This window comes from Glycine max, chromosome 19 (assembly GCF_000004515.6).
Source record: "Glycine max cultivar Williams 82 chromosome 19, Glycine_max_v4.0, whole genome shotgun sequence".
Lineage (NCBI taxonomy): Eukaryota > Viridiplantae > Streptophyta > Magnoliopsida > Fabales > Fabaceae > Glycine > Glycine max.
Window position 1 is genome coordinate 38,169,189 of NC_038255.2, and position 24,945 is coordinate 38,194,133.

The following is a 24,945-nucleotide window of genomic DNA, read 5'->3' on the forward strand; positions in this document are numbered from 1 at the left end:
ATGTCCATAATTAAAAACATGAGAGGAAAACAGCTTGAAGGTTATAGTTTATATGGAGAATCTGAAAACACACTCAGGTAGAAGCAAAAGACTCAACAAATGCCATCCACCACTAATTTCCTCTCCACATCTCATATATGCCAAAAAGTCCAAGGAAGACATTTGATCAAGATAACTATCCATTTAGTTTTAGAATTTACAGACTCCAGAGCAAAGGGAAGGGAAGAGGTTAAATTGCATTTCATTTCAAACATCAGTTACAACAGTATCTGTTAAAAACACCAGACAATGAGAACAAGTATGTTACTAAAAAAAAGGGTATAACCGTATAAGTCCACCTCTTCACCCCATATACAAATTCCTTATCTATAGGCCATTCCTAAACCCTACCTCTCAAAACATCATCAAATTGGTCGCAGTCCCAACAATGAAGGGCTCCATGAGCAGCCTTGTCAAAAAGTAGAACAGAACCCCCAATGCGATCGAAATCGGAAGGGCTGGCAGAGCCTTCCGGCACATGGACAACAAAATGAGCGTGCAGCCAAGCCCCGAAATAATGGCGAGGTAGCACGCATACACAGTCATCAAATCATACATAGCCGCTCTACCCACAAGAACACTGTAGAAAACAAAGTCCCCAAGTCCAAACTTAATCCCTCTTTCACCAATCTTCCTCCTCACCCCTTCCCCTTCCTCCTCATTTTCCCCCACACCACTCATCTCAACAAGTGGCGACATTCCCTCATCAACAACAACCTCACCAAATCTCATTCCACCAACCAACGGCGACCTTTCCCATTCATCGTTAATCCCATTCTCCCCATTATCATTGTTACTACTCAAATTGTTATTATTATTACTATTAACCCTAGACACTACCTGAAGCTCAATTCTGGAAGTTTCGGAATCCGAAACCCCGGCGACGATAAACCCAACCGCCGCGGCGTGGTTTCGCGTATTCACCGTCGGCCGTGCCTCGTAGACCAGCGCCGGGAGCTCCTCGTTGCGGCTCGACTCCAATTCGACGAGGAGCTTGAGCGGGCCGCCGGGAGCGAGGACGGCTACCAGGTCGTAGAGCGCGAGCGCGACGAGGACCGTCCACGTGGTCCACTCGGGAAGCTTGGTGAACCACGCGGCAACGATGATGCCGAGGCAGACCGTGTAGCACTGGCGGAGCAGGATCGGGAGGCCGCCGCCGGCAAAGACGGAGAGGACTCCGACGACGGCGAAGTTGAAGAGGAGGAGAAAGGAGGTGACGGCGTCGAGGGGGACGGAGAAGCGTTCCAGGAGGGAGAGGAGGATGGATCCGCCCATGGCGGCGAGGACGAAGAAGGTGGAGAAGCGCGTGTAGTGGAGGAGGAAGGCGGTGCAGTTGTAGTAGTAGAGGAGGACGAGGAGGAAGGTTGCGAGCGCGATGAAGACGATGAAGACGACGGCGTTGAGGACCGCGCCCTCGAGCTTCTGCGCGGCGGTGTCGGAGGGGTTCTCAGCGTAGACGAGGTTGGCGGCGGTGGCGATGGTGGTGGCGGTGGTGGACGGCGAGGAGAGGGAGTACACCAGTAGGACCACAAGGAACATGCAGATCGAGACGGGGCTCATCACGCCAATTATCTCCACGCCCAGCCATTCCAGAACGCTCGATTCCATTTTTCCAGATTTTAGGGTTTTGGTTCGTTAATTAGGTTTTTCTCAACGCTGGAACCCCACAGTAACAAACTCCACTTTCTGCATTTCCGTGTTTGGGTCATGCATCCATTGCAGAGTGTAAGCACTTGCTAATTTTTTTTGTTTTTGTTATCTTAAGAAGAAACTTTTGCTGTGAGATTATTCTTTGACTCACTGTCCAATCTAGCTTTCTCATGGAGATTTGGTCTATAATAATTGTAAGGACGGGACAATTTTTATATTTTAATAATGAATTCAGATTGAGATTTTCTTAGGAAAATATTAATTTTTAATCTAGAAATAGAGATTAAAAAATTACAGTTAAAAATTAAAAAATAAAAGCATGTTTAATTTAAATGAATACATGATATTTTCATTAATTACTATATAGAATGTACATAAAAAAAAGAGTGTTGATCATTTTTAAAGAGTAGAAAAAATTATAGCTTTATTTTTCAATTTATTTATTTTGATTTACAATATAATATTAATTTTTTCTAACTTAATATCTATTAGTAAAAATATATTTATATTTCTGAAACAAAAAATTACATTCATACTACAGTAATATTTTTTTCTCCAATATTTCTTCAAATCACTAAATATTTTAAGTTGATTTAAAATAAATCTATATATTTTGTATAATTCAATAATATAACATCACGTGGATCATATGATTACATCAGTCAATATAGTTTAATTTATTTTTGTGGAATTGTAATATGAGTACCTAATAGCAAATTTTATATTTTAATTTTATGTTTTACTAAAAAAACCACTTTATACTTAATTTTCCTAATTTATTCATAATTTTCTAAATATGAATGCTAGTCTTGAAACGTGTAACTCTGAATCGTAGTGTTCAATTCTGATTGTCTCTTATGATCACAAACACATTCACCGTTTCTGCATCGTGTCACTTAATTTGAATTTCAACATGCTACTGTATTATTATTAATCAGTTAAGATCTTCTCAAATATTAACATAACAATATTAGAAGGATAACAAGATGAATTGAGATACCGAGATTAAAAGATATCAAAAACATGAAAATTTTATCAAGATCCTAAGCTTCATATATAACATGAAAATCATGGTCATGGTATCAAAACAAACCAGTCTTTCACTACTTACACATAGCAACTCTATTCTTTCAACTTAGGCATGCAGTCCACTTCATAGTCATCCACCATCCACCGTGCAATTGCCTCCTATAGTGTATGATATTTCTATATTAAATTTTTCAAAGGAAAGAAGAAAAGAGTAGAAGTAAATAGAGCGCTGACTAGTAGCTACCATTAGAATTTGAATCTACCTCTAGAGCCAGCTTCAGATCTTGTGACTTGAGGAAATTAGGGATTGAATTAGGAACACTAGGAATAAAATGGTCTAGCTTTTAATAAAATATTAAATTAAAAACCAAAATATAAAATATAAAATTTGTTAGTATGTCCTCTTATATTTGAATTGCAAAAAAAAAACTTGATTGACTGATATAGAATATACACTTTTGACTTATTTTAAAGTCAAGTTGAAGTAATGACTTTTTAAGTTTTTCCTTAATATTTTTGCATGCCTTCTATATGTTTGAATTCTTGTCATCATGGCTCTCTTAATCTATTTGAGCATGTTAGGGATAGGCAAACCTCTTGGTTAGATTTTTATTTTTTATTTTTTTGTATAGAAAACAACTTATTTCATTTTATTCCGAATAATAGAAGAGATACAATTTGAAATATAATCGAACACTTTGGCTGTTAGCATAAATCTTGACACTCTTGCTAGACTATGAGTAAAAAGATTTGTTTGTCTCCCAATAAAACTACCCATTTAGTTTCGAATATTTGAAAGAGTTTATCTACATTTCAATACGATCAAATGAACTTTTGTAGATCCCTTTTCAAGTTTTAGAAAGCTATCCACTACAGATTTAGAATCAAGCTCAAAAATTGTATTATTAGCATCCTCTTCCCGCAGCTGCGCCAAATCAACACCTGCATTAGACCCCATGCTTCAGCCTCTCTCGGTTCAGGAATGCCATTGTGTAGTGCAGTTTTTGCCTTGATGAATTGCCCACGCTCATCACGTATACACATATCAATTCCAAAGCATTGTTGATGATTGAAGAGAGCAGCATCGACGTTACATTTGAAGTAGCCAGTGAAGCAGCATCTAACTCTTGCATAGTTAGATACTAGATAGTTGTTTTTGTTTATATTCAATAAAATTAACTGAAAATTGAAAAGTTAATTGATAGCTAAAGGTTGAAAGTTGATAACTAAGGACTAAAAAAATTAACTTATTAAATTATAAATATTCGGTAAAACTATCCGTTAAAGTAATTAAAAAATATAAAATGACATAAAAATAATAAAATTATAATTTATTTAAAAAAGGTAATGAAAAAATTAAATAAATATATTAAGGATAAAAATAAAAAAAAATAAAAAGTAATAACTAAAAGCTAGTGTTACAACGGAAAAAAAATTTAAAAAACATTAATTGAAGTAACATTTTAAAAAACACTAAAAAAATACTTAAAAAATTATTAAAAAAACTTATTTAGTCAAACCAACTTTTAAACTAAAAAAAATTAACGAATATAACTTTTATCACTGCTTTTGCAAATAAATTTGTATAACTCTTGCTTTATCAAGGGAAAAGTAAACTTAATTATTGAAGAAGTAACCTAACATAGTACGGTAAATTGGACTGCACTTTTTTCAAAAAACAATTCAATGTATTCAAGAAAGGAAGAAAAAAAGTATCAACATCTTGCCTGGCGGAATAACTAAAAAGGAAATAGAAAGAAGAGCATAAGCAAACAATTCAAGCTCTATTATTCAGTAAAAAAGAAAGGAAACCTCCGCAATCAGTGAAGATTACAAGTGTGAACTCACTCCTCATCACCATGCATGACTCAAATCCTCTGTTCTCAATTTTATTCCTCCAATAAGACCCTATCAACTTAGAGATTTTTCTCAAAATTAATAGAGAAGATGTGTGAACATTTTTGTTTCTTTTTTCCTAAAGAATATTTTCTAGGAAACACAAAATTAGGAGGGAAGATACAGAGAGAAGAGGACAAAGGTTTTAGCACCCTTTCTTTTAAAGATGCTTATGACAAGCCATGTTCAAAGGAATAGGTGGATCAGAAAATGAACCATCAAAAATCTGATCAAACACCCATTTGTTAGCAGCCTGAGTGTAATGCACACCATCCCAATTAACCCAAACAGACGGATCCTTGCATGGCTTTCCAACCAGAATCTCCTTGCCATGAGCCTTAATCTTAGCACCACATCCAATGTGTAAATTGTAGTTGTACTTCCCACCATGCCCACAACATGCTCTTAATGGCTCCTCAAAACCTGCATTCAACAAACACAAACTCATTTTTTTTTCCACACATTCTCATAAACCAAACAAGTCTAAACCAAAAACAAAGGGTTTAATTACCATGCTTCTTTGGTTGACTAATGAGAGAGTACTTCACCGAGTAAACATCAACATAAGTGATGGCAGCCAAAGGAAGTTCTTTTCTGAGTTGAACCACAACTTCTTTCAATTTACTATTGAAGAACTTGGCCACTTCATTATAAGGGGTTGCACATCCTGCTTTGTCCACTAATGATGGTTTTACTGGGTGAAGATCCATGATGTATGGTAAACAACCAACGGGACCCGTGTTGTGAACCCAAAATGACCTTCCTCCATGATTATATACATACTAACAATACCAAACAGGGGTTATAAGGTTGGCTTGGTAGTAAAAGGGGAGAGGTTGTAGTTTTGAATCTCGGAATCTCCCCATTAAGAAAAACTAACAAATTAACAATCAACATTTGCTTATAAAAGAAACAAACAGATACACAAACATGACTGTAATGTGATGTACATGCTAGAAGGTTTCCTTTTATATGCAAAATTATTCATTTGGTCGTTATAGTTGTTCCCATTTTAAGTTTTAGTTCCTATACTATAAACTTGAACTTTTTAATCCCTGGACATTTTTTGTAGCAATTTATCACTGCCAGAAAAATCTTGTAGCAGTTTTGCATTGCTAGAATGCGTTTTCAGTAACTTTTATGCATGTGTATGGACTAAAACTAACATTTTTATTGTATGACACTAAAAACTGAAAATGAGGACAAATGTAAAGACGAAACAAATAGTTTAACCTTTTCTCTATATTAGCAACTGGAAATATCAGAAAAATTGAAATGGGTTACCTTGATTACATTCTTGAATTGAGCCAAAACATCTGGAACATAAGCTTTAACTTGATCCGTGGACATGTTGTGGAAGTAACCGGATGCCAAGTCATTTTGACCAATATCAAACGTGTATAATGCTTGAGAAAAATCTTCTGCTTTCGGTAACAATGTTTTATATACTCCACCTAAGAAGGGTGAAATACATGACTCACTTATTTGAGGTAAATAGACCGAATTTATTAACATGTTAATATCTTATTGTTGGATTCCAATATGGTCGAATTGGATGCAATTTATTAACCGAAGAGAGTTCTATGACACATGAAGATTATAAATAGATATATGTTAAGGGAAAACATGATTCATGCATTGGCATTACCTTTGTTGTGAAAAAATTGTGTTCTGCGCTGGAAATCACTGAATTGATTGAATTGAACATCCAAAGAGAAAGGGCTGAAACCACCAGTCTGATGAAGGGTTGTGTTCTGGGGTCTAATGGTGGATCCAGCAGTTGCAAAGTTGGCTCCATGGCTATAATTTGACCCAACTGAATCAAGAAATGCACTCAAATAAGGCAGCCCCAGCTTCTTGGCTTTTGATGCACAATATGAAAAAGAAAGTTCAAATTAATTAGCATGGAAACTAACACTTCTTCTAATTGAAATGACATGCAAACTAACACAAAAAAGTGCTATTCTCATGAATCAAATTAAAATTTGAAAAATTTAATAATAAGTTAAGCTAACTTTTTGTTGTGATTGATCGCTGGCAGACAGATATAATTGTAAAATACAAGGAAGATTTTGTCAGAGTTTCAGTTTCTTAATCGAATCCTTTACATTTTGGATCGCCGTTAGTGGCCAAATTTTTTATAAGAGCTGTCTTTTTATATGTACTTCTTTACAACATACTGTGTGACAATTACAGATGATGTATTTAAAAACAAAATTACTTTTTAAAATCTCAAAAAGGCAAACAAAAATTGTTAGAAGAATGTGTGGTCCATTTATCACATGCTACAATGCATTTAATGATTTAACATTCACGGGTATTTGTAAGTTGCATCACTTACTATAATTTTAAGAAATACTCTCCAATAAGTTTATTTTGTTTATTTTTTTATCCATAGGAATGGAACATAGTGTTATATATATATATATGCAAAACCTATGTATTGCATTGTATAAAAATAACAACGTTTTCATTTTCTGTAAACAAATTATGTTCTTTTTCTCTAAATCTGCTCCTATAAATTAAACAGCAATCAATAATTTGACAAAGTGAGCAGCTTTTTTGGACAGAAAATGTATTACGCCATTTCATTCATAACAATAGAAGAGTCAGTCTAATAATGAAGAGTCAATTTTTTTTACAATAAAAATAAAACTCATTAGAGTCAGTCTAATAATGAAGAGTTTGAACAGCATACATACTACTACTATTATTATACACGCAAAAAAATCAGATAAAACTTAAGATCTCAAACTAATCCTCTCATTATTAGACCAATCTTAATAAGTATTGCATCAATTATTATAATTTTTAAGGATCTTATCCAAAACTTATTTCAGCATTCTATAAAAAATGACTAAGTGGTTAAAAAATTACCTTAAAAATTTTCAAGTATATATCGTGTAATGATCTTTCACAATAATTTTTTAATGATCAAATAAAGTATCATTAAAATAACAAAGTTAACGCTTCATGTTCCCTTATTGTTGCAATTCTATCTAAAGCAAATCCGTCAAAGTAAATTATAAAATTTGAGTACTACGAGAATGTGAAGAATAATATTTTACTTTTTAAGGAACAAATCCTTAAGCAAAATAAATCTTAAACGACTAGACAACAATATTTTCCCATGCTTTGGTGAGATTGAGGGTGCCTGTACCCACAGACAGGGATGAGCTTAGCAAATTTGTTTGTTATGGATAATGACAACACCCACTGAATCTGTCGGTGGATACATTTTCAAAAGCCAAATAAAATCCAAAAGAAAATAAATTATTTCTTCTAATTAGATCCCTTAATTTGGGCAACAAAATATAAATTAACATTCTTTAACAAAAATGAAGAAGTAAATTAACTCACAAAGGATCTTAATTATACTTAGTTTACAAAATTCTCAATCATTAAAAAAACCAATCACTTTCAAAACCATGAAATACATTTCTTAATGCCATCCCTGTTCTACAAACTACATAGACTCACTCAAAATAAACTGATTTTGAATTATGGTTGTGAGAATAATAATGAAGATAAAGGTAACAAAAAGCAAATAGAAAGTGCACAATAGAGCTAATTGAGGCAGATAATGAAGTAAAGCATAGAGAGAAGAAAAGGGTTGAGAGAAAAATGAAAAGAATGAAAGTACCTAAGAAATCAACAATGAGACGGCCATCACAGTAACGGCCAGCAGGGTGATGGAAGTAGGACTCTCCATGAGGAGGACCAGCTTGTCCAAAGGCAGCAGAGAGACCTCCAGTGTCTGAATTGGAGTCACCAAAGTTGAAGATGGCAGGGAAATGGCACTGCTTTGAAGCAGCTAGTGAGTTTGTGATGGAACAAAAATAGAGCACAACCCAAAGGGTGATCAACCTGCTCTTAGTGTTCATGTTCATGTTCATGTTCATGTTCATGATGTTGTTGTGTAGCAACAGTGCTACTGCTCAAATTTCAAAAGGGTGAGAAAAAAGGAAGGGGTAGAGAGAGTAGCGGACACAAAGGTAGGGCCTAGAGAGAAATGTATGGAATGATGTTACTAAACAGCCCAAAAGGGGTGAAGTGTTAACATCATTGCTTAGAGTCTATCTATTATTTGAGACTTGAGAGGAGGCGCGTGCGATTGGGAAAAGGACTCTTGTGTTTTCCTTTGAAAACTCTAATAAGTAAAAGGCTAGTTTCTAAAATTGTATCTTATACTATCCCTTAGTTTTTCTTTCCTCTTATTAGAAGAAGGTAGTAAGATTTCTTATTTGTCATATAATTAATCTCTCTCATCAAAGGGGTTAATCTATTTTAGAATAATATAATACCCTGGTTATGATTTTATGTTCAAATCGAAAATTGAATCCAAATCTTGGTTAAGAAAGTTAAGTGTTGAATCGGTTATACCAATAACTTTTTATTATCATGTTATATCTTGAAATTTAGAAAAATTCTTAGATTTTTTTTACAATTTCATTTAAGTTTCTTATATTTATCACTTTTTTTTAGTCTTTAAACATATACTTTATTAATATTTATCATTTATTTTTTTTCCTACTCTTGTCATATTACATTACTAATTATATTAATAATTTATTTTTCTTCTTTTTTTATCTCTCCTGCTGTAGACAAGACACTGAAGGGATCTAAGAAAATTTTCAAATTGTCTATGACACTCCAACCTAGCTTGCTTAATAGTTAGAAAAATAACGAGAGACAAGAGGAAGAAATGTAGGTATGTTAAGGACATACTATATATGAGAGAAAAAATATAATAAAAAAAAAATACATATTGATTGACTTTATAATATACGAACACATTATTACTCAAACTCATATAGGGTTATATTTTGATACGGATTGTTAGATGGTAATATGTTTCTTTTATTCTGTTCTTTTGAATGATCTAGGTGAATTCATCTTAAAGATTTGGTGTGCAAAAGTTATGAAGATTAAATATGTCCAAATTTTAATATATTATTGCTCTCTTTCTCATCTTGTTTACCAGTTAAGGCAAAACAAATTAAAAATATTTATTAAAAATGCTTTTAAAAAATTACTAATTTGAGATTTTTTTGTCACTTGTCAACAACTTACCATATTATTTTTTATTTTGTTATGTACCATGTTTTGTCTCTACAAAAGGTAAAACAAAATACAGTGAAAGAACACATTAAAAATTAAGTAAGTTTTGCCTTTTACATATGTAAACCTTGCCAGATATAACGAAGTCGGAGGGTGTGGATGTGAAACTTAGAAGAAGAAAAAAAAAAGTTACAACATTGACATGCAGTGGAGTTACATCTCTACCTTAAGAGAGCATGCATGACCATAAATATATGTGTGTTTCACCTTTATATTGATGCAATCCTTCCTAGAAAGGGACTAGTCACTAGAGCCATGAGCAAAAGACACCAAGAGGATTGGGTTAGATCTGCTGAAGAAAGCCCTAGGATTCTCATGAACCTTAGGATAGATTTCTGAGTCCATGGACCAAAGTTGGGTCCAATTATCTTTGTACATATGAGACTAGGATGTCATTATATTTGGTCCTTGTATTTAGGATTCCATAATGTAGGTAGGATATCTTAGAAATATAAGATTTTTCAGTGCTTGTATTTTGCGGCACCTAGATTAGTTTTTGTATTAGAGGTAGTTTTGTAATTTCACATGCACTAAGTGAATATTTGAATTGAAATTTAAATTTTCCTCCAATTTTGTGACACTTAGGCTATAAATAGGAGTCATATGTGTGCATTTTTTCGACTTTGATCATTTGAAAATTAAACTTCAGATTTCAGAGCTCTTTTAGAGTATAAAATTTTGTATTCTTCTCTTTCTCTCCCTTCATTCATCTCTTTCTTCCTCCAAGCTGTTATCCATGGCCTCCTATGGTGGTGAACTTCTTATAGACTCATCTTCTCCTTGAAGTGGCGTCTCCTCTCTCTCTTCCTTCTCCATTCCGGTGTCATTCATCTTCCAAGAAGCAAATGAATCCATTGATGAAGAAAATCATAGGCCTACAAGCTCCAATAAAACTACATCATGAGAGATATATCGCAAAATTTTATAAATTATATAGTCAAAGGTATAGTTGTAGTATAATTAACTTGCATAGAAATATATAGTCTGACAATTAACTAAGAATACATGTATAAACATAGTTTCTTTTTCTTTTTTCTTTATAATGATATTTTAAGTCCGTATTAATCTTTTTCTTATTTTAAATAAATCATTTATTTTCTTGTCTTTTTTATCAGGTATATCTTCAGATATATTTCTCGCCTTTTACATGTCTATGCATGTTTCCCTTACTGGAGGTATGCGCATCATTCTTGAGATGTTACTCATGTTTTGATTTATGTTTGGGAATGTATAGTTTACGATAATGTTGTCGAGACAAGTTCTTAGTCTTTTAATGATGGTGTATATGGAGGCCCCAGTTATTGATATTTTTTTATGGGTAACCACTATAATTAGAGTATTTGACTAGTTGGGATGTTTATCAAGGAATTCGAGTTGAACTTATATTGATATACATGTGTACGACATATTACAATGTACAAAAAAAATCATGCTCCATTTTCTACAACTTTAATTAAAAATGTATTATTAGTGTAATGATTATCTGGTTAAATAAAGGATTACAGGCTTACAGCTCATAAAAATTAATCAGATTCATCAAATGAGCTACCACTTTTTTCAGGTGAAAGAATGCATGCATTTCCCAGCCTTGTTAGATGAAGAATGTGTAGTAGTTAAATTTATTATTCCCAAGACACTGGCTAATACACTTTAAAATATTCTACTATTCATTAAAATTTTATTAAAGATTACAAAATCAGTTGTTTTTGAAACCCATTAAATTAATGCATGCCTCTTGGTGCATGTTTGTTTCTCCGGTACACTTGCTGCAGCATGAAGCTCGAGACCGCTTCACCGCAAAAGCATGAGTGATGTTCCTTCTCAAAACACACTTAGATGTTGGAGATAGCATCTACATAAAACCAATCTGAATCAGTTATCAAGCTTTGAATTACATAGAATAGGCGTGGGCAGAAGAACAGATGCTCTTTTAAACTCATCCAATTACAATTACAAAGTCAAACCTCAAAAATCTCACAATCTATATCCAAATTGGTTGCCTTCATTACCTGCAACAACACTAATAATTAAGCAATTTTAAAAGTTATAACTACAATGCAATTGTTTTTTGTCAATAACTACAATGCTATTCAATTACAAAATTACAAAAGCATTGCCTGCATATGGCAGGTACTATGAATTACAAGGACTTCCTTGGTGTGGAAGTAATGAGCAACATTTTAATCTGACAACAATAAAAGCATTAAAATCTATGTCATGAACAACTAGATTGGCTATGCATAAACTTCCCTATGAGTAATGATTCAACATTTTACAGTCTAATCCTATGCAAAGGGATTGCCCCCAACAGAAGCAACTGGTCCATTCGTCTGGATGTTCCTGTAAATAATCAACTCAAAAAGTCAATGAGCATGCTCCTAAAACATAGAAATGGCCATATTATTGGAAATTGCCAAATCAAACTTTATAGAGCCACTTTATCCTATCAGTACACAAGAAGTGTAGGTTAAATTTATATATGCATTGCTTTTATCCTCCTCCATGATGTAAATCAAGTTCAATGAAACAAAGCAACTATTTGTAATACTATTAATTAACAAATAATTTTAAAATAAAAAATAAATATTTTTATTAAAAAGTTACTTTGGGGTAGATTTAGAGGGATAGTGTAGGCTTTTCAACTTTATAATATCACACATGTACATCTATTAAAGCTGGAATGCATGGGCCAGCACAACCGTTTCAATGTTGGAATGCAAAGATGATGAAGCTTCACTTTATAAAGTTTACTCGGGACCAGCAAGAGGCCAACTTTCTTTCCTCTCAAAATTAGCACTAAGGAAGCCATCTGTGGCCAACACCCTATATACCGTTTCATAGCCATGGCAATCCATGAAGGGTGGACCATGGACCATTCAAAGATTTTACAGACAACTATGTGGTCTTACTCACCCATATGTTATATTTTGATGCATAAATTATTATTCACTCTTGAACAAGAGAATATTAGGAACTACACTCACTCACTTTCATGATAAGCTACATGATTTCTCCTGTATCAAGTATCTCACACTAAATTATTTTTAAGTTTTTTATTCCTTCCTATTGTTTAAATTTAGTCAATCTCAATTTGAATTTTGAATTTTAAAATTTGATACATTATATCAATTTGATAGACATACAAATCATATGTATTTATTTAAATAATTTGTTGCCATAATTTTCTCCTCAATTTCAAAAGTTTGATCTCTTAATTTATTTCTATCTAATAAAATAAAATGTTCATTATTGATAATGAAAGCATTTCCAATTATATCTTTCTCTTTCTTAAGATACATAGTTTCACAATTATTTAATAATGATGATATTTTAATATCTTGTATACTTTTCTTTGTTTAGATTTTATTTAAATTTACAAATACTCATACTATGTACAGAAAACTTGCCAGCTTTGTATGAAAGACAATATCAGAAACTCCCAAAGATCATTCTTCTAATGGTGGGAACTGAGAATTGGGTTGAAAAAGCCAATAATTTATTGTCACGAGGTTAACCAATTGATTTAAATACATCTCAACCATCATATAAATAAAAGAAAAACAAGGGCAACGTATGCTACTTACAGTATTTAAGAAATTGGTGGTGATGCAGCTATGAATGTCAAACCACCTACATAATTGAACCAAAACCAGATGACAGAAAGAAATTTCTACTTATACAAATATTTGAAATACATTAAAATCCTACTAATAGATAAGTGATTTACTCGTGTATACAAATGAGAATTTGAGATGATTCTAACGGCAGTGGGGGTAGATGTTAGACAAAGACCATAATTAAAATGTTTGAACATCCAGTATGAGTCTTGAAGGACTACCTTGTCCTGCAGAGGAGACATAAGGGTTTAGTGTATTCTGAGGGAGCCATGGTTCAGCAATACCACTTTGGAAGGTGGGTGATAGCTGGGAATCTGGCAGAGCAGCTTGTAGAGTGCTGACATCAAGGAATTGCAATTGGCACTGCACACATGTTACAAACAACAGGAAACCAAACAACAAGTTACTATCTTTCTGTCTCCAATATCCCAAGATCCATATTGTGAAATTTATATCTTTTGATGCAGCATTAACAGTTGAGCAACTTTTTTAGCTAGATTGAAAAACATCTACATAGCATGTAAAGAAGTTCAATACAAGCATGGTACAAGTTCAAATTATGGTGATACGATTACATGTATGAATATTGCATATTTGCATCAACAACACTAAAATCTCAAGCCTGTTTCTATTTTTCTAAGTAGCAGTTTTCCGGATGTTAAATTTCAAACGTAATAGAGGGAGAGATTCAGAATTATGACTTTATAAGCATATGTCAGGTTTTAGAAGTGAGAAAAGTGTCAGGCAAAATGCTTCAATAATAAAAAAAGGATCTTTCTAGAAAATCTACACAAAAAATAGCCATCAGAGCAAATGCAGACGGAGGACATGGTGAGCCACAAACAAAATGCAATGAAAGATCATGATCAAACCTAGCAACAGGCACAATGCCTAGCATACCACCTTTATTGGATCCCTGGTAGAAGAAAAGCATCTTGAGAATTTCTTTAATTTTCAAAACTGTATAGACTATCTTGGTAATGCACCATATAGATACCAACCTTAGAAGCTCTTAAATCAAAAAACTGATCATCAGTTGATGGAAGATCATGCATTTGTAACCCTTGATTAAGGGCATCCACAGGAACAGAGGTGGCAGAATATTTAAATGCATTCCATGGCTGTTCAATGTCAACATACAAAATCTTATTTAAGTTTCAATTTTTCCATGATGTCCCCAATTTCAAAAGATTTAAGAAAGCATAGCATATTGTGTATTTATTTTGGAGTACATCACTAGAATATAAAACCAGAAGTGGTAGCTTTCAAGTACTTACTTGAGAGTTTGATGCTGTAACAGAAACTTGTTCTTCTCCATTCCATGTGTCATCACGCCATAAATTAGATGTAATTGAAGAAAGAACACTAGTACTAGAAGTTTCCGAACATGGACATAGCATATTTGCATTTAAGTTCAAAAAAAATTTCCTGCAAGGAGTCAGCAGTTGAAGGTACTGCTGGAATTTCTACTTGTCCAGTAGATGTTGTGTGCTGAGGCGTATCAAATGTTGCCCATCCTTCATTTTTAGGGACAGACAACTCCAGTGACTTCTCATTTGGCATTGCAGCAGATGGCTGCTGAGACAGATCCATAAAGTCAACAGATAAGGATTGGAATGCTTTCACTGGTTGAAGCTCATTGAAAGAAGGGATTGCAGATAAAGCAGATGACTGAAACAGATCCACTGATGAAGCCTGAGAGGGTGCAGCTGGAAACTGGAAAAGGCCAATAGACAAAGCAAACGAAGAGAATTGTTTGGGTGCCACTGGTGCCTCAGAAAGATCTGAACTAACAGTACTTCCCAGATCAAATGGTTGTGGAGTACAAGACACTTTATTTTGATGGGGTCCAGAAGCTTGGAATGGTTCTGAGAAAAAATCAACTAAACCACCAGAACTGTAAGATCTTAAGTATGACAGGTTGCTGTCTGTTGATCCCAATGAGGTAGTTCTCGGGGAAAAGAAGTACTGATTAATGTCATGTGCAAATATGGTCATGTGATCAAGCATGCTATTGAATAAGATCACCAGCATTTTAATGCAACAAAAATAAACGAATACACACCAAAAAAAATCAAATAAAAATTCAATCAATCCCTCACCTTTTCAGTAAGGTAACTTTCAAAAGTTTGGACACAAATATTGAACAAATCAAACAGACCAAAAGTGCCATTTATATATTCAGTGCAAGTATCTTAACTTTTCAATGGACCCTAACTGGCAAGATTGATGTTAATAGATAGAGAGGTATTAAGAAGAAAACATTAGAAGGAAAAGCACAAACAATAAAGTATTTTCACATGCCTGCAGCAGGATTAATCAGGTTTTAGCTTTTAATGCGAAATCTACAACCTCCATGGTGTCAAGGGTAGAGAACAGAGATTTATTATCTTGTTAATTGATTCCTAGATGAAAAACATGCCTCAGTGTGCAGTAACCCAATTCCTAGATTTATCATCAGAACCAATATTTTCCAATACAAAGATTTTTAGACATCTAAAATGATAAGAACCCGAGAGAACCACACTACAAAAACTAGTTGTTGTAGGTGAGCCCAAAGCCTATAACCCCACACCAGAATCCTATACTTCCAATGTACGACTCAAGTCCCATACCTTGCAATGGGATCCTAACATCCCTTGAGGACAAGCTGCCAAAAGCTGACCCATAGTTAGATAACCCATAGTTATTGGAATAATTAGTTACTTAGTTTGGGCTGGGACAATTAGAAAAATAAGGCATGTTGTCTAAAAATAAGAAAAAGGGTAAGGAGAGGTCAGGGTATCATGAATACCAGTACCATTGTAATTCATCTCTAACTCGTTTACCAGTGAGTTGTACTAGAGAATAATACATAATTTGTCACTTCTATTTTCTCTATTTTCTTCAGTGTCCTGACCCAGTTGTATAATAACATTTTGCAGGTTCAGAGTATCAGAATAACGTTTGAAAACACTTGAATAATATCAAAATTAGTTTACCAAGGGAAAAAAAAGTCATGTTTAAGCAAAGCACACATCTTTCTATTTGTCATGGAAACAAGAGAAACAAACCTGTAGACGATGAATTCCATCTGCATCTCTCTTGGAGTTTGTTTCCAGAAACATATTTATTGCATGAGACCATACATCTTCACTTGAACAGGTACCAGAATGCTGAACATCAGTTTTGATTTGCTCACCACCATTAGACATAGAAAAGTCAGAGATTCTTGGACCAGATCCCTCATTTGCAAATCTGTCATCATATGAATGTTTGCTGAAGCTACCAGGACTAAAGATAATACTACTTATCTTTCCTTCGTAACAAACTTTATCTGAACCAGGCTTCCTGGTCAGTGCAGCAGCTTGTTTTCCATATCATCGATCTTCATATTGGTAATCATATGGAGGACTTTGAGAATATGAGTGATAGGAACTGGCATACCTTGTATCATCTTCATGGATTCTAGGACTCTACAATAAGTTGCACATATAAAAAAGTCTAGAATTACTAGAGTAAAAATTGATTATAACTTTATAAGGACTCTGGAGCAACTAATTATGCCTAATGGATTTCATACGTAATTGTGAACATTAACTGCAATGCAATACAAAGGTGAAAGTTTACATTAAATACTTACCAGAACCAAACAAAAAAATAGAAATAAGAAAGTATGATCACTTTATTCATCTATTTCTCCCCATATTTCTTTACTCATGCAATGTCTAAAATTGAATTGAGTTAAATAAAAAGTCTTATAAACTCATCATATTCTACATCACCAAACAAAAAAATAAACTCAGAATGTCAGTTTTGGAAAAAACTGATACATCCAACTACAAGACTGAGTTAAAAACTTAAAATAAGCTTCAGAAGAAAATGGTTATCTAGATAAGCAAACAAACATCTAAAAATATATTGCCTGCACATGTCTTGGAGGCTTATCAGAAGACTTTGCTGCAGCATATCTTTGATCCACAATATACATTCCTTATAAACTCTCTTATTTTATCAACATTACTGCAAAATCAACACATGATTTGTCACATGAGATATACGTAAACACATAAATATTGCCTTAGTATCATAGCCTTAACAGAAAATTAAATATATTGGACCTGCTATCTGGCAATCGCAGCCTTTGGAAGTCCCAATTTTTCAAATATATTTGCCTTGTGCGCTGAAATTAAATATCACATACAAACCTCTTTTTAACAAGGAAATAAAAGTGGCTCCAAAATTCCAAATATAGAAAAGACAGTCCACCATTGTACCTGGTTACCCCCATTTTGAAGAGCATCAACTTCTCGTGAATTGAACTTTGCCATAGATACAGACTTCACTCGATGGGTAAACTCACGACTGCATGACAGAAAGATAAACAATTTAAAGGCTTGTACATCATAGCCAACTATATAACCACTACTTCAAGCCACTAGGATTGGTTTAGTGGTGACAGGCTTGATTAATTTACATAAGATCATAGGCTCAAACCTCAAAGAAACAATCACTAACTCATCTCCAACAAAAATTCATTACTAACCAAAACAGATAGCATCAATCATGAGAGAGAAGGATAGAGAGAGAGAGAGTGGGAGAGGGAGAGCGAGAGAGAGAGATGATCGACAGCATGAGAGAGAGAGACAGCATAGCCAGAGACAGAGGAGTAGAGAGAGATTCCACCGTGAAAGAGGGAGAGACAGCAGGGGGGGGAGAGAGAGAGAGCGCGTTAGAGCCAGAAGGAGTTCTAGAGGGAGCCATGAAGAGAGCCTCAGCCGACATCGTACAAGGAGCAGTGCTGCCTACAACCAGCACTGGAGTTATGCTCATCAAGGAGACCATGGCGACGACGTGGATGGCGACATGGACAACAGGCCCACTAACAATGATGGGGAATGGGTCCAAGTAACTCGTAGGAGGAAGCCGATCACAGAAACTCACGGTGTGCCATCAAGACCCAGAAACAACCACAGACTCCATAGAACAGTAAGGTGGAGAGATAAGGCTGACATCACAACCTTCTACTTCTGTAGATTCCCTGATTGGGTGAATGAGAAGGAGTTATGGCAGATTTTCCACAGATGGGGTACGGTGTAGGAGGTGTTTATCCCCAAAACCAAAAACAAGGAAGGCCATAGATATGGCTTTGTCAGGTTCAAAGAGGTAGAAGATGAATTGTGGCTGAAACGACAACTTGATAACAACATTTTCTTCGGCAAGTCGAAAATGTTTATTAATCGGCCCAAGTTTGAACGGGGTAAGAGAGCCAGTAGAAATCAAAAGAATCACCTTACACCTGTTAATGGCAAGCCACAAGGTGTGACCAGCTATGGTCGAGGAGCCCCGCGCACAAACGTCACTGGCGCAAGACTTCGGTCTTACGCTGAGGTGGTTACAATGGCCTCGCCGGGACAGAGTATCTTACACAATCAGAGGGCAGCTTGTTCACAAGCCTCACAGGACGTACACAGGCCGCCGGTGGTTATCAACACAAATATGGACCAGAAGGCATGGCTCCAGAAGGCGTGGGTTGGTCGTCTAAAAAATAGGGGGATGTTCGAAAAGGTAGAGGATGAGCTTAAGTGGGTTTTAGACACTAAAGTTACTTCTTGCTACTGGGCTGACGATTGGATCATCCTTCTCAACTTGGACGATTCTAAGGCCACCCAGATTATGCAAGAGGAGAAGACGCATGGCTCCACACCCATCCTGGACCTTCAGAAATGGTCCCAGGATATTCGCCCAACCCATAGGCTCGCCTGGATACTTTTGTGGGGATTGCCGCCGACAGCGTGGGAGTCGGAATCCATGGGGAAGATGGTTGAGCCGATCGGCGATATGGTGGAAGTCGATGAACTGGTGGAACAGAGGCGTCGCCTTGACGTGGCAAGAATATTAATCCGGACGACGATGACACCAGGAATCCGAACGGAGTTGATGGCGGTCATTGACGGAATCGAAACCACTCTTCATGTGGTCAAAGACACGACATGGTTGGGTACGAGATTGGACCAGAAGAGGATGGTCTCTTGGATGCCGCCGTCTCTGTTCTCGACGGAGCCAAACAGCCCTGTCGCTATCGGAAGTGATATGTATGGGGCTGATTCCATGCATGAGACCTCTGAAGGTAGTCCAGTCTACGAGGGCGCCGGCTTCTCCACCGTCGGGAGAGTGGACCGCGATCTCCAAACACGCCGTGACCAATGGGTCCAAGCCATTGGGCGCTGCAGCTTGGACCGATCCTTCACCGATATCGATGACGTGGATTATCCACATGAAGACAACGCAATTTTGAACCTTTACCCAACCGTTGAAGCTACTGTTCCGTCTTAGCATATTAGCTCTGGTCAAAAGGTGGTAAAGTCGGATGCAATAAATGCTTCGAGTCAGGGGAATAGGAGAGAGAGTATTCACAAACAAGCACCGAAAAGGCAAGTTGACTCATTTGCTGGTCAGCAGAGGAATCCACTTGAGGAAACCTCTGCATGCACAGATTGCCCAGCAGAAGGAAAGCAGGAACAACAGTTTCCGAAGGTAGTAAGCCTACCAACATCCTCTGCCCAAGCCGACAACAGGGATAGTATATCCCTAGACAAGAACGATATTATAAAGGAAAAGGGGAATTTGGGCCTTAGACCTTCAGGCCCAATTCTTGGCTCTGCTGATACTAAATATTATGTTAGAAGAAAAACGGTTGGGGGGGGGGGGGGGGCTAGAGAACAGGCCCAATACAACCAGCAAATGGCCGTGGACCCTCTAACATATCCTATACAGCCTTCTCCTACCAAAGGAACCTTGAAGACAACCCATACCAATATAGTATCTCACCTGGAATCAGAATGTATAAAGCAGGATGATGAGCATGGCCAAATAAACCCCTATATCCTGGAAAAACAGTGTGTCTTATTAGCAGAAATGGGCTTGACCCATGGTGAAGACAGCATGAAGATTCGTGAATTGATGTCAGAAATGGAAAAAAGGGACACCAAGCTTGCAACTGAGATGGGTATTAAAAATGTTCAACCATGATTATTCTGTCCTACAACTCAAGAGGACTGGGCAGGGAAGTTAAGTGGACTGCCATTAGGAGGATTATCATGAAACAAAAGGTGGACCTTGTCTGTATTCAAGAGACAAAAAAGGACTCTTTTGACAAGCTTATTTGTCAATCCATGTGGGGAGACTCCTCTGTATCTTGGGACTTTGTTCCTTCAATCCAAGCTTCAGGTGGCTTGCTGTGCATGTGGAGTAACTCTGATTTCCAGGTTGAAAGGAGGGTTAAGGGTAGGCACTTTCTAATGTTGGTAGGCAAATGGGTAAAAGAAAACCAGTGGTTGCATATTGTCAATGTCTATGCCCCATGTGACCAAGCTGGGAAAAGGATTTTGTGGGATGAATTGAGTCATCTCAAAGCTTCCAATCCCAATGGTCTATGGTGTGTCTTGGAGATTTCAATTCTATTAGAAGCCAGGATGAGAGAATTACCTCATCTCAAAGGATTGTCACTACCTCATATATCTCAGATTTTAATAACTGGATATCTGAGATGGAGCTTCATGATGTTAGATGCCTTGGAAGCAATTTTACTTGGTTTAGACCCAATGGTAGTGCCAAGAGTCGCCTTGATAGATTTCTGGTGTGTGATCAATGGCTATCTTTGTGGCCTAATACCTCTCAGCATGTTCTTCAAAGAGACTTCTCGGATCACTGCCCTCTCATCTTGAAGACAAAAATGGTGGACTGGGGCCCTAAGCCTTTTCGGGTTGTGGATTGGTGGTTAAACCAAAAAGGCTACCATTCTATGATTAAGGAGGCTTGGATTGCAGATCAGCAGGGTGGTTGGGGTGGAATTGCACTTAAAAACAAACTGAGGAACTTGAGAAATTCCATAAAACAGTGGAGTAAAGAGAAGGGGGACATTAAAGCTAATAAGATTCAGCAGCTGAAGCAGAAGCTAGCTAATCTGGAGAATATTGCTTCCCATAGAACTCTATCTGAAAGTGAAGTTCAGACCAAGAGAGCCTTGCAACAAGAATTGTGGGATACTGCAAATGCCTATGAATCCTTGATGAGACAGAAGTCTAGGGCCAAATGGATCAAGGAAGGGGACCGTAATTCAGCTTATTTTCACAAGCTGATTAATTTCAGAAGATGTTCAAATGCTGTTCCTGGAATTTTCATTGATGGCGCATGGGTTCAGCAGCCTCATCTTGTCAAGAATGCAGTGTTTACCTTTTTCATGAAAGATTCACTGAAAAAAACTTTCACAGACCTATCCTGGATGGGGTCAATTTTCCTATGATTCATCATAATCAAAGAGAGGGGCTAACTGCCCCTTTCTCTGATTCAGAAATCAGAGATGCTATTTGGAGTTGTGATGGCGATAAATGTTCGGGCCCAGATGGGTTTAATTTTAGATTTATCAAGGAGTTTTGGGGGCTGCTCAAACCTGATTTTCGAAGATTTGTGGATGAATTCCATGCTCATGGAAGCTTTCCTAGAGGCAGCAATGCATCTTTTGTGGCTCTTATTCCTAAGATATCTCAACCCCAGTCTCTAAATGATTATAGGCCCATCTCTCTCATTGGCTGCATGTATAAAGTAATAGCAAAACTCTTGGCAAATAGGTTGAGGATTCTGCTGGATGAGTTAATTGATGAAAGGCAGACAACGTTCATAAAAAATAGGCACATTCTCCATGGAATTCCGATTCTCAATGAAGTGGTGGATGAAGTTGTTCATAGAAAGAAGCCTGCTATGATTTTCAAAGTGGATTTCGAAAAAGCTTATGATTCAGTATCATGTCCTTCTTTGACTATATGATGACAAGGCTAGGATTTTGTCCTACATGGAGGAAGTGGATTTCTGCTTGCCTTCAATCAGCCACCATCTCAATTCTAGTAAATGGGAGCCCTACAAAGGAACTAGTCCCATCTAGAGGATTGAGACAAGGAGACCCTTTGGCTCCTATGCTTTTTAATATAGTGGCTGAGGGCCTTACTGGCATGATGAGGGAGGCTTTGAATAAAAACCTCTATAGAAGTTTCTTGGTTGGGAAGCAAAATGTCCCTATAAATATATTGCAATATGCTGATGACACAGTTTTCGTTGGAGAGGCTTCTTGGGATAATATTATTGTGCTGAAGTCCATGCTTAGGGGATTTGAAATGGTCTCAGGTTTGAGGATTAACTATGCAAAAAGCCAATTTGGGGTTGTCGGTTTTCAGCCCAGTTGGGCTCATGATGCAGCCCAATTTCTGAACTGTAGGCAGCTGGACATTCCTTTTCACTACTTGGGAATGCCTATTGCTGTAAAAGCTTCCAGCAGGATGGTTTGGGAGCCTTTGATTAACAAGTTTAAAGCTAAGCTCTCCAAGTGGAATCAGAAGTACTTATCTATGGGTGGCAAGGTCACCTTGATAAAATCTGTCCTCAATGCGCTTCCCATTTATCTTCTATCTTTCTTCAAGATTCCTCAAAGAATAGTGGATAAGTTGGTGTCTCTTCAAAGAACATTTATGTGGGGGGGGAAATCAACACCATAATAGAATATCTTGGGTCAAATGGGCTGATATTTGCACTCCAAAGATTGATGGGGGATTGGGGATCAAAGACTTGTCCAAATTTAATACAACTTTGAGAGGTAGATGGATATGGGACCTAGTCTCCAAGAATAAGCAGCTGTGGGCCAGAATTCTAACTTCTAAATATGGAGGATTGATAGATTTGCAGAATGGTAGAGATAAAGGATGGCACTCCCAATGGTGGAAGGACCTTAGAAAGCTTTATCATCAACCTGAATTTCAAATTATTCACCAGAATATGACCTGGAAGGTTGGTTGTGGGGATAAGGTCAGATTCTGGCAAGATTCTTGGCTGGGACAGGGAGGCAGCCTTCAGCAAAAGTACAATCAATTATTTGTGATTAGCAGACAGCAAAACCTTCCCATCTCTAAAATGGGAAAGTTTTACCAGAATACTTGGAATTGGGATTTTAAATGGAGAAGGAACCTCTTTGATCACAAGAATGAGCAAGCAATAGCCTTCATAGACGATATATCTGCTATATCTATTCATCAGCAGCTGCAGGACTCAATGATGTGGAAAGCAGGCCCTACTGGGATCTACTCTACTAAGTCAGCATATAGGCTCCTGCTACCTACCAACAGACCTGGTCACCACAGCAGGAACTTCAAGATTCTATGGAAGCTTAAAATTCCCCCAAGGGCTGAGTTGTTCTCATGGAGGTTGTTTAGAGATAGGCTCCCTACCAGGGCTAACTTGCTTAGGAGACATGTGGCTCTACAGGATACTATGTGTTCTCTATGTGGAAATCACCAGGAGGAGGCTGGACACCTTTTCTTCCATTGCAGAATGACTGTAGGGTTGTGGTGGGAATCCATGAACTGGACCCGGACTTTGGGAGCTTTCTCAGATGATCCTGCTGCTCATTTTATCCAATTCAGTGATGGGTTTGGGGCACAGAGGAATCATAATAGGCGCTGTATTTGGTGGATTGCTTTAACTAGTACCATTTGGCAGCATAGGAATTCCCTACTATTTAAGGGCACCCCATTTCAACCTCCCAAAGTGATGGATGATGCTTTATTTCATGCGTGGACTTGGCTTAAAGCTACGGAGAAAGGCTTTAACATTCCTTTTAACCAGTGGTCTACCAATCTTCTGGAGTCCTTCTGTTGTAATTTATCTCTAATAGTGGGGCTTTTTGTTGGGTTGTTTTAGGAAGGTGGCACCTTGAGTGCTTTGTATCTGTTTCACTCAGTACCTCTGGTACTGTTTGGTTTATATATTAATAATACTATAATTTTGCCTTTAAAAAAAAACCAAAACAGATAAATACTAAATATGAATAACTTATTATCATCAAAGCATAAAAAATAAGCATACAACCTCATAAACAAGTGAAGATAGAGCATGTTGTTCAAGAAACAAAAGCAAGGCTTGTAATTTTGAATATAATTAGTTATCGGGTAATGTTTTATGTAAATTTATGGAATTTATTAGATAAGAAAATCCAATATTTCTTAAAAAAGCAATTATTATTACTTGGGTGACCTCGTCATTTTCTAATTTTTATCACTCATCAAGCATGACTTACAAGGAAAGCAGAAGTTTAAAAGAATTCCAATTTGAGTTTAATATTTTCCCTAATAAGAAGTCCACTATAATAAAAAAATTTACATGTTGATGATAAATCTCAGCCACAAGAACATCTAAACATCACCCTGGCACTACAAATTCGCATGATTTAAAAGTACTATTATACTATATGGTCATTGTCCAGAACACAAATAGAAACATGACAATTAGCTGAAACTGGTAATGAGAACCCAAGTATGCTAAGCAACACTGTAGTTAAATGAGTTCTCTATGATATATGTGTGTGCGTACTCAAACCTGAATTTTAAAAGCAAAAACATATCAATGGAATCTGTTATCTCTATTGAAATGCCAGGCAAATTTCAAGTTTCAACACTCCGGGTATGTCAAACAATAAAAAGTAACTTACCTTTCTTTAAAAGAATACCAAGACTGAAAGAATTAGAGCATATATTTAATAAATTGAAAAAGGAACTGACTGTATTCCACT

At 36.4% G+C, this 24,945-nt stretch overlaps 3 protein-coding genes across 5 annotated transcripts; all 3 read right to left on the bottom strand.

Annotated features, from left to right (window-relative positions):
* Window positions 1-217: 217 nt before the first annotated feature.
* LOC100819461 (presenilin-like protein At1g08700) lies at window positions 218-1,917 on the bottom strand. The gene has a single exon (XM_003554017.5). It carries the CDS (start codon window positions 1,645-1,647, stop codon window positions 394-396), a length of 1,254 nt encoding a protein of 417 aa, XP_003554065.1. The 5' UTR covers window positions 1,648-1,917; the 3' UTR covers window positions 218-393.
* Window positions 1,918-4,485: 2,568 nt separating this feature from the next.
* Window positions 4,486-8,796, bottom strand: LOC100819985 (GDSL esterase/lipase At3g26430). Its single transcript, XM_003554018.5, has 5 exons — window positions 8,258-8,796; window positions 6,263-6,475; window positions 5,899-6,068; window positions 5,126-5,396; window positions 4,486-5,037 (listed from the first exon to the last, which is right to left on the bottom strand). The coding sequence occupies exons 1-5, from the start codon at window positions 8,520-8,522 to the stop codon at window positions 4,775-4,777; spliced, it is 1,182 nt and encodes a 393-aa protein (XP_003554066.1). The 5' UTR covers window positions 8,523-8,796; the 3' UTR covers window positions 4,486-4,774.
* A 2,583-nt stretch (window positions 8,797-11,379) lies between these two features.
* LOC100794420 (probable ADP-ribosylation factor GTPase-activating protein AGD14) lies at window positions 11,380-18,601 on the bottom strand. 3 transcript variants are annotated; one of them, XM_041012501.1, is made up of 10 exons: window positions 17,609-18,594; window positions 17,453-17,514; window positions 17,257-17,354; window positions 16,779-16,807; window positions 16,406-16,589; window positions 14,630-15,320; window positions 14,354-14,473; window positions 13,574-14,268; window positions 13,320-13,365; window positions 11,380-12,075 (listed from the first exon to the last, which is right to left on the bottom strand). In XM_041012501.1, exons 3-6 carry the CDS (start codon window positions 17,320-17,322, stop codon window positions 14,724-14,726), a joined length of 876 nt encoding a protein of 291 aa, XP_040868435.1. In that variant the 5' UTR covers window positions 17,323-17,354; window positions 17,453-17,514; window positions 17,609-18,594; the 3' UTR covers window positions 11,380-12,075; window positions 13,320-13,365; window positions 13,574-14,268; window positions 14,354-14,473; window positions 14,630-14,723. The 3 variants fall into 3 exon arrangements, 2 of the variants coding, with proteins under 2 accessions (XP_040868435.1, XP_014627240.1); XM_014771754.3 differs by lacking the exon at window positions 14,354-14,473 and having other exon boundaries at window positions 13,574-13,715; window positions 17,609-18,595; XR_005889881.1 differs by having other exon boundaries at window positions 11,380-11,587; window positions 11,700-12,075; window positions 13,574-14,473; window positions 14,630-17,354; window positions 17,609-18,601.
* Between the last annotated feature and the right edge of the window lie 6,344 nt (window positions 18,602-24,945).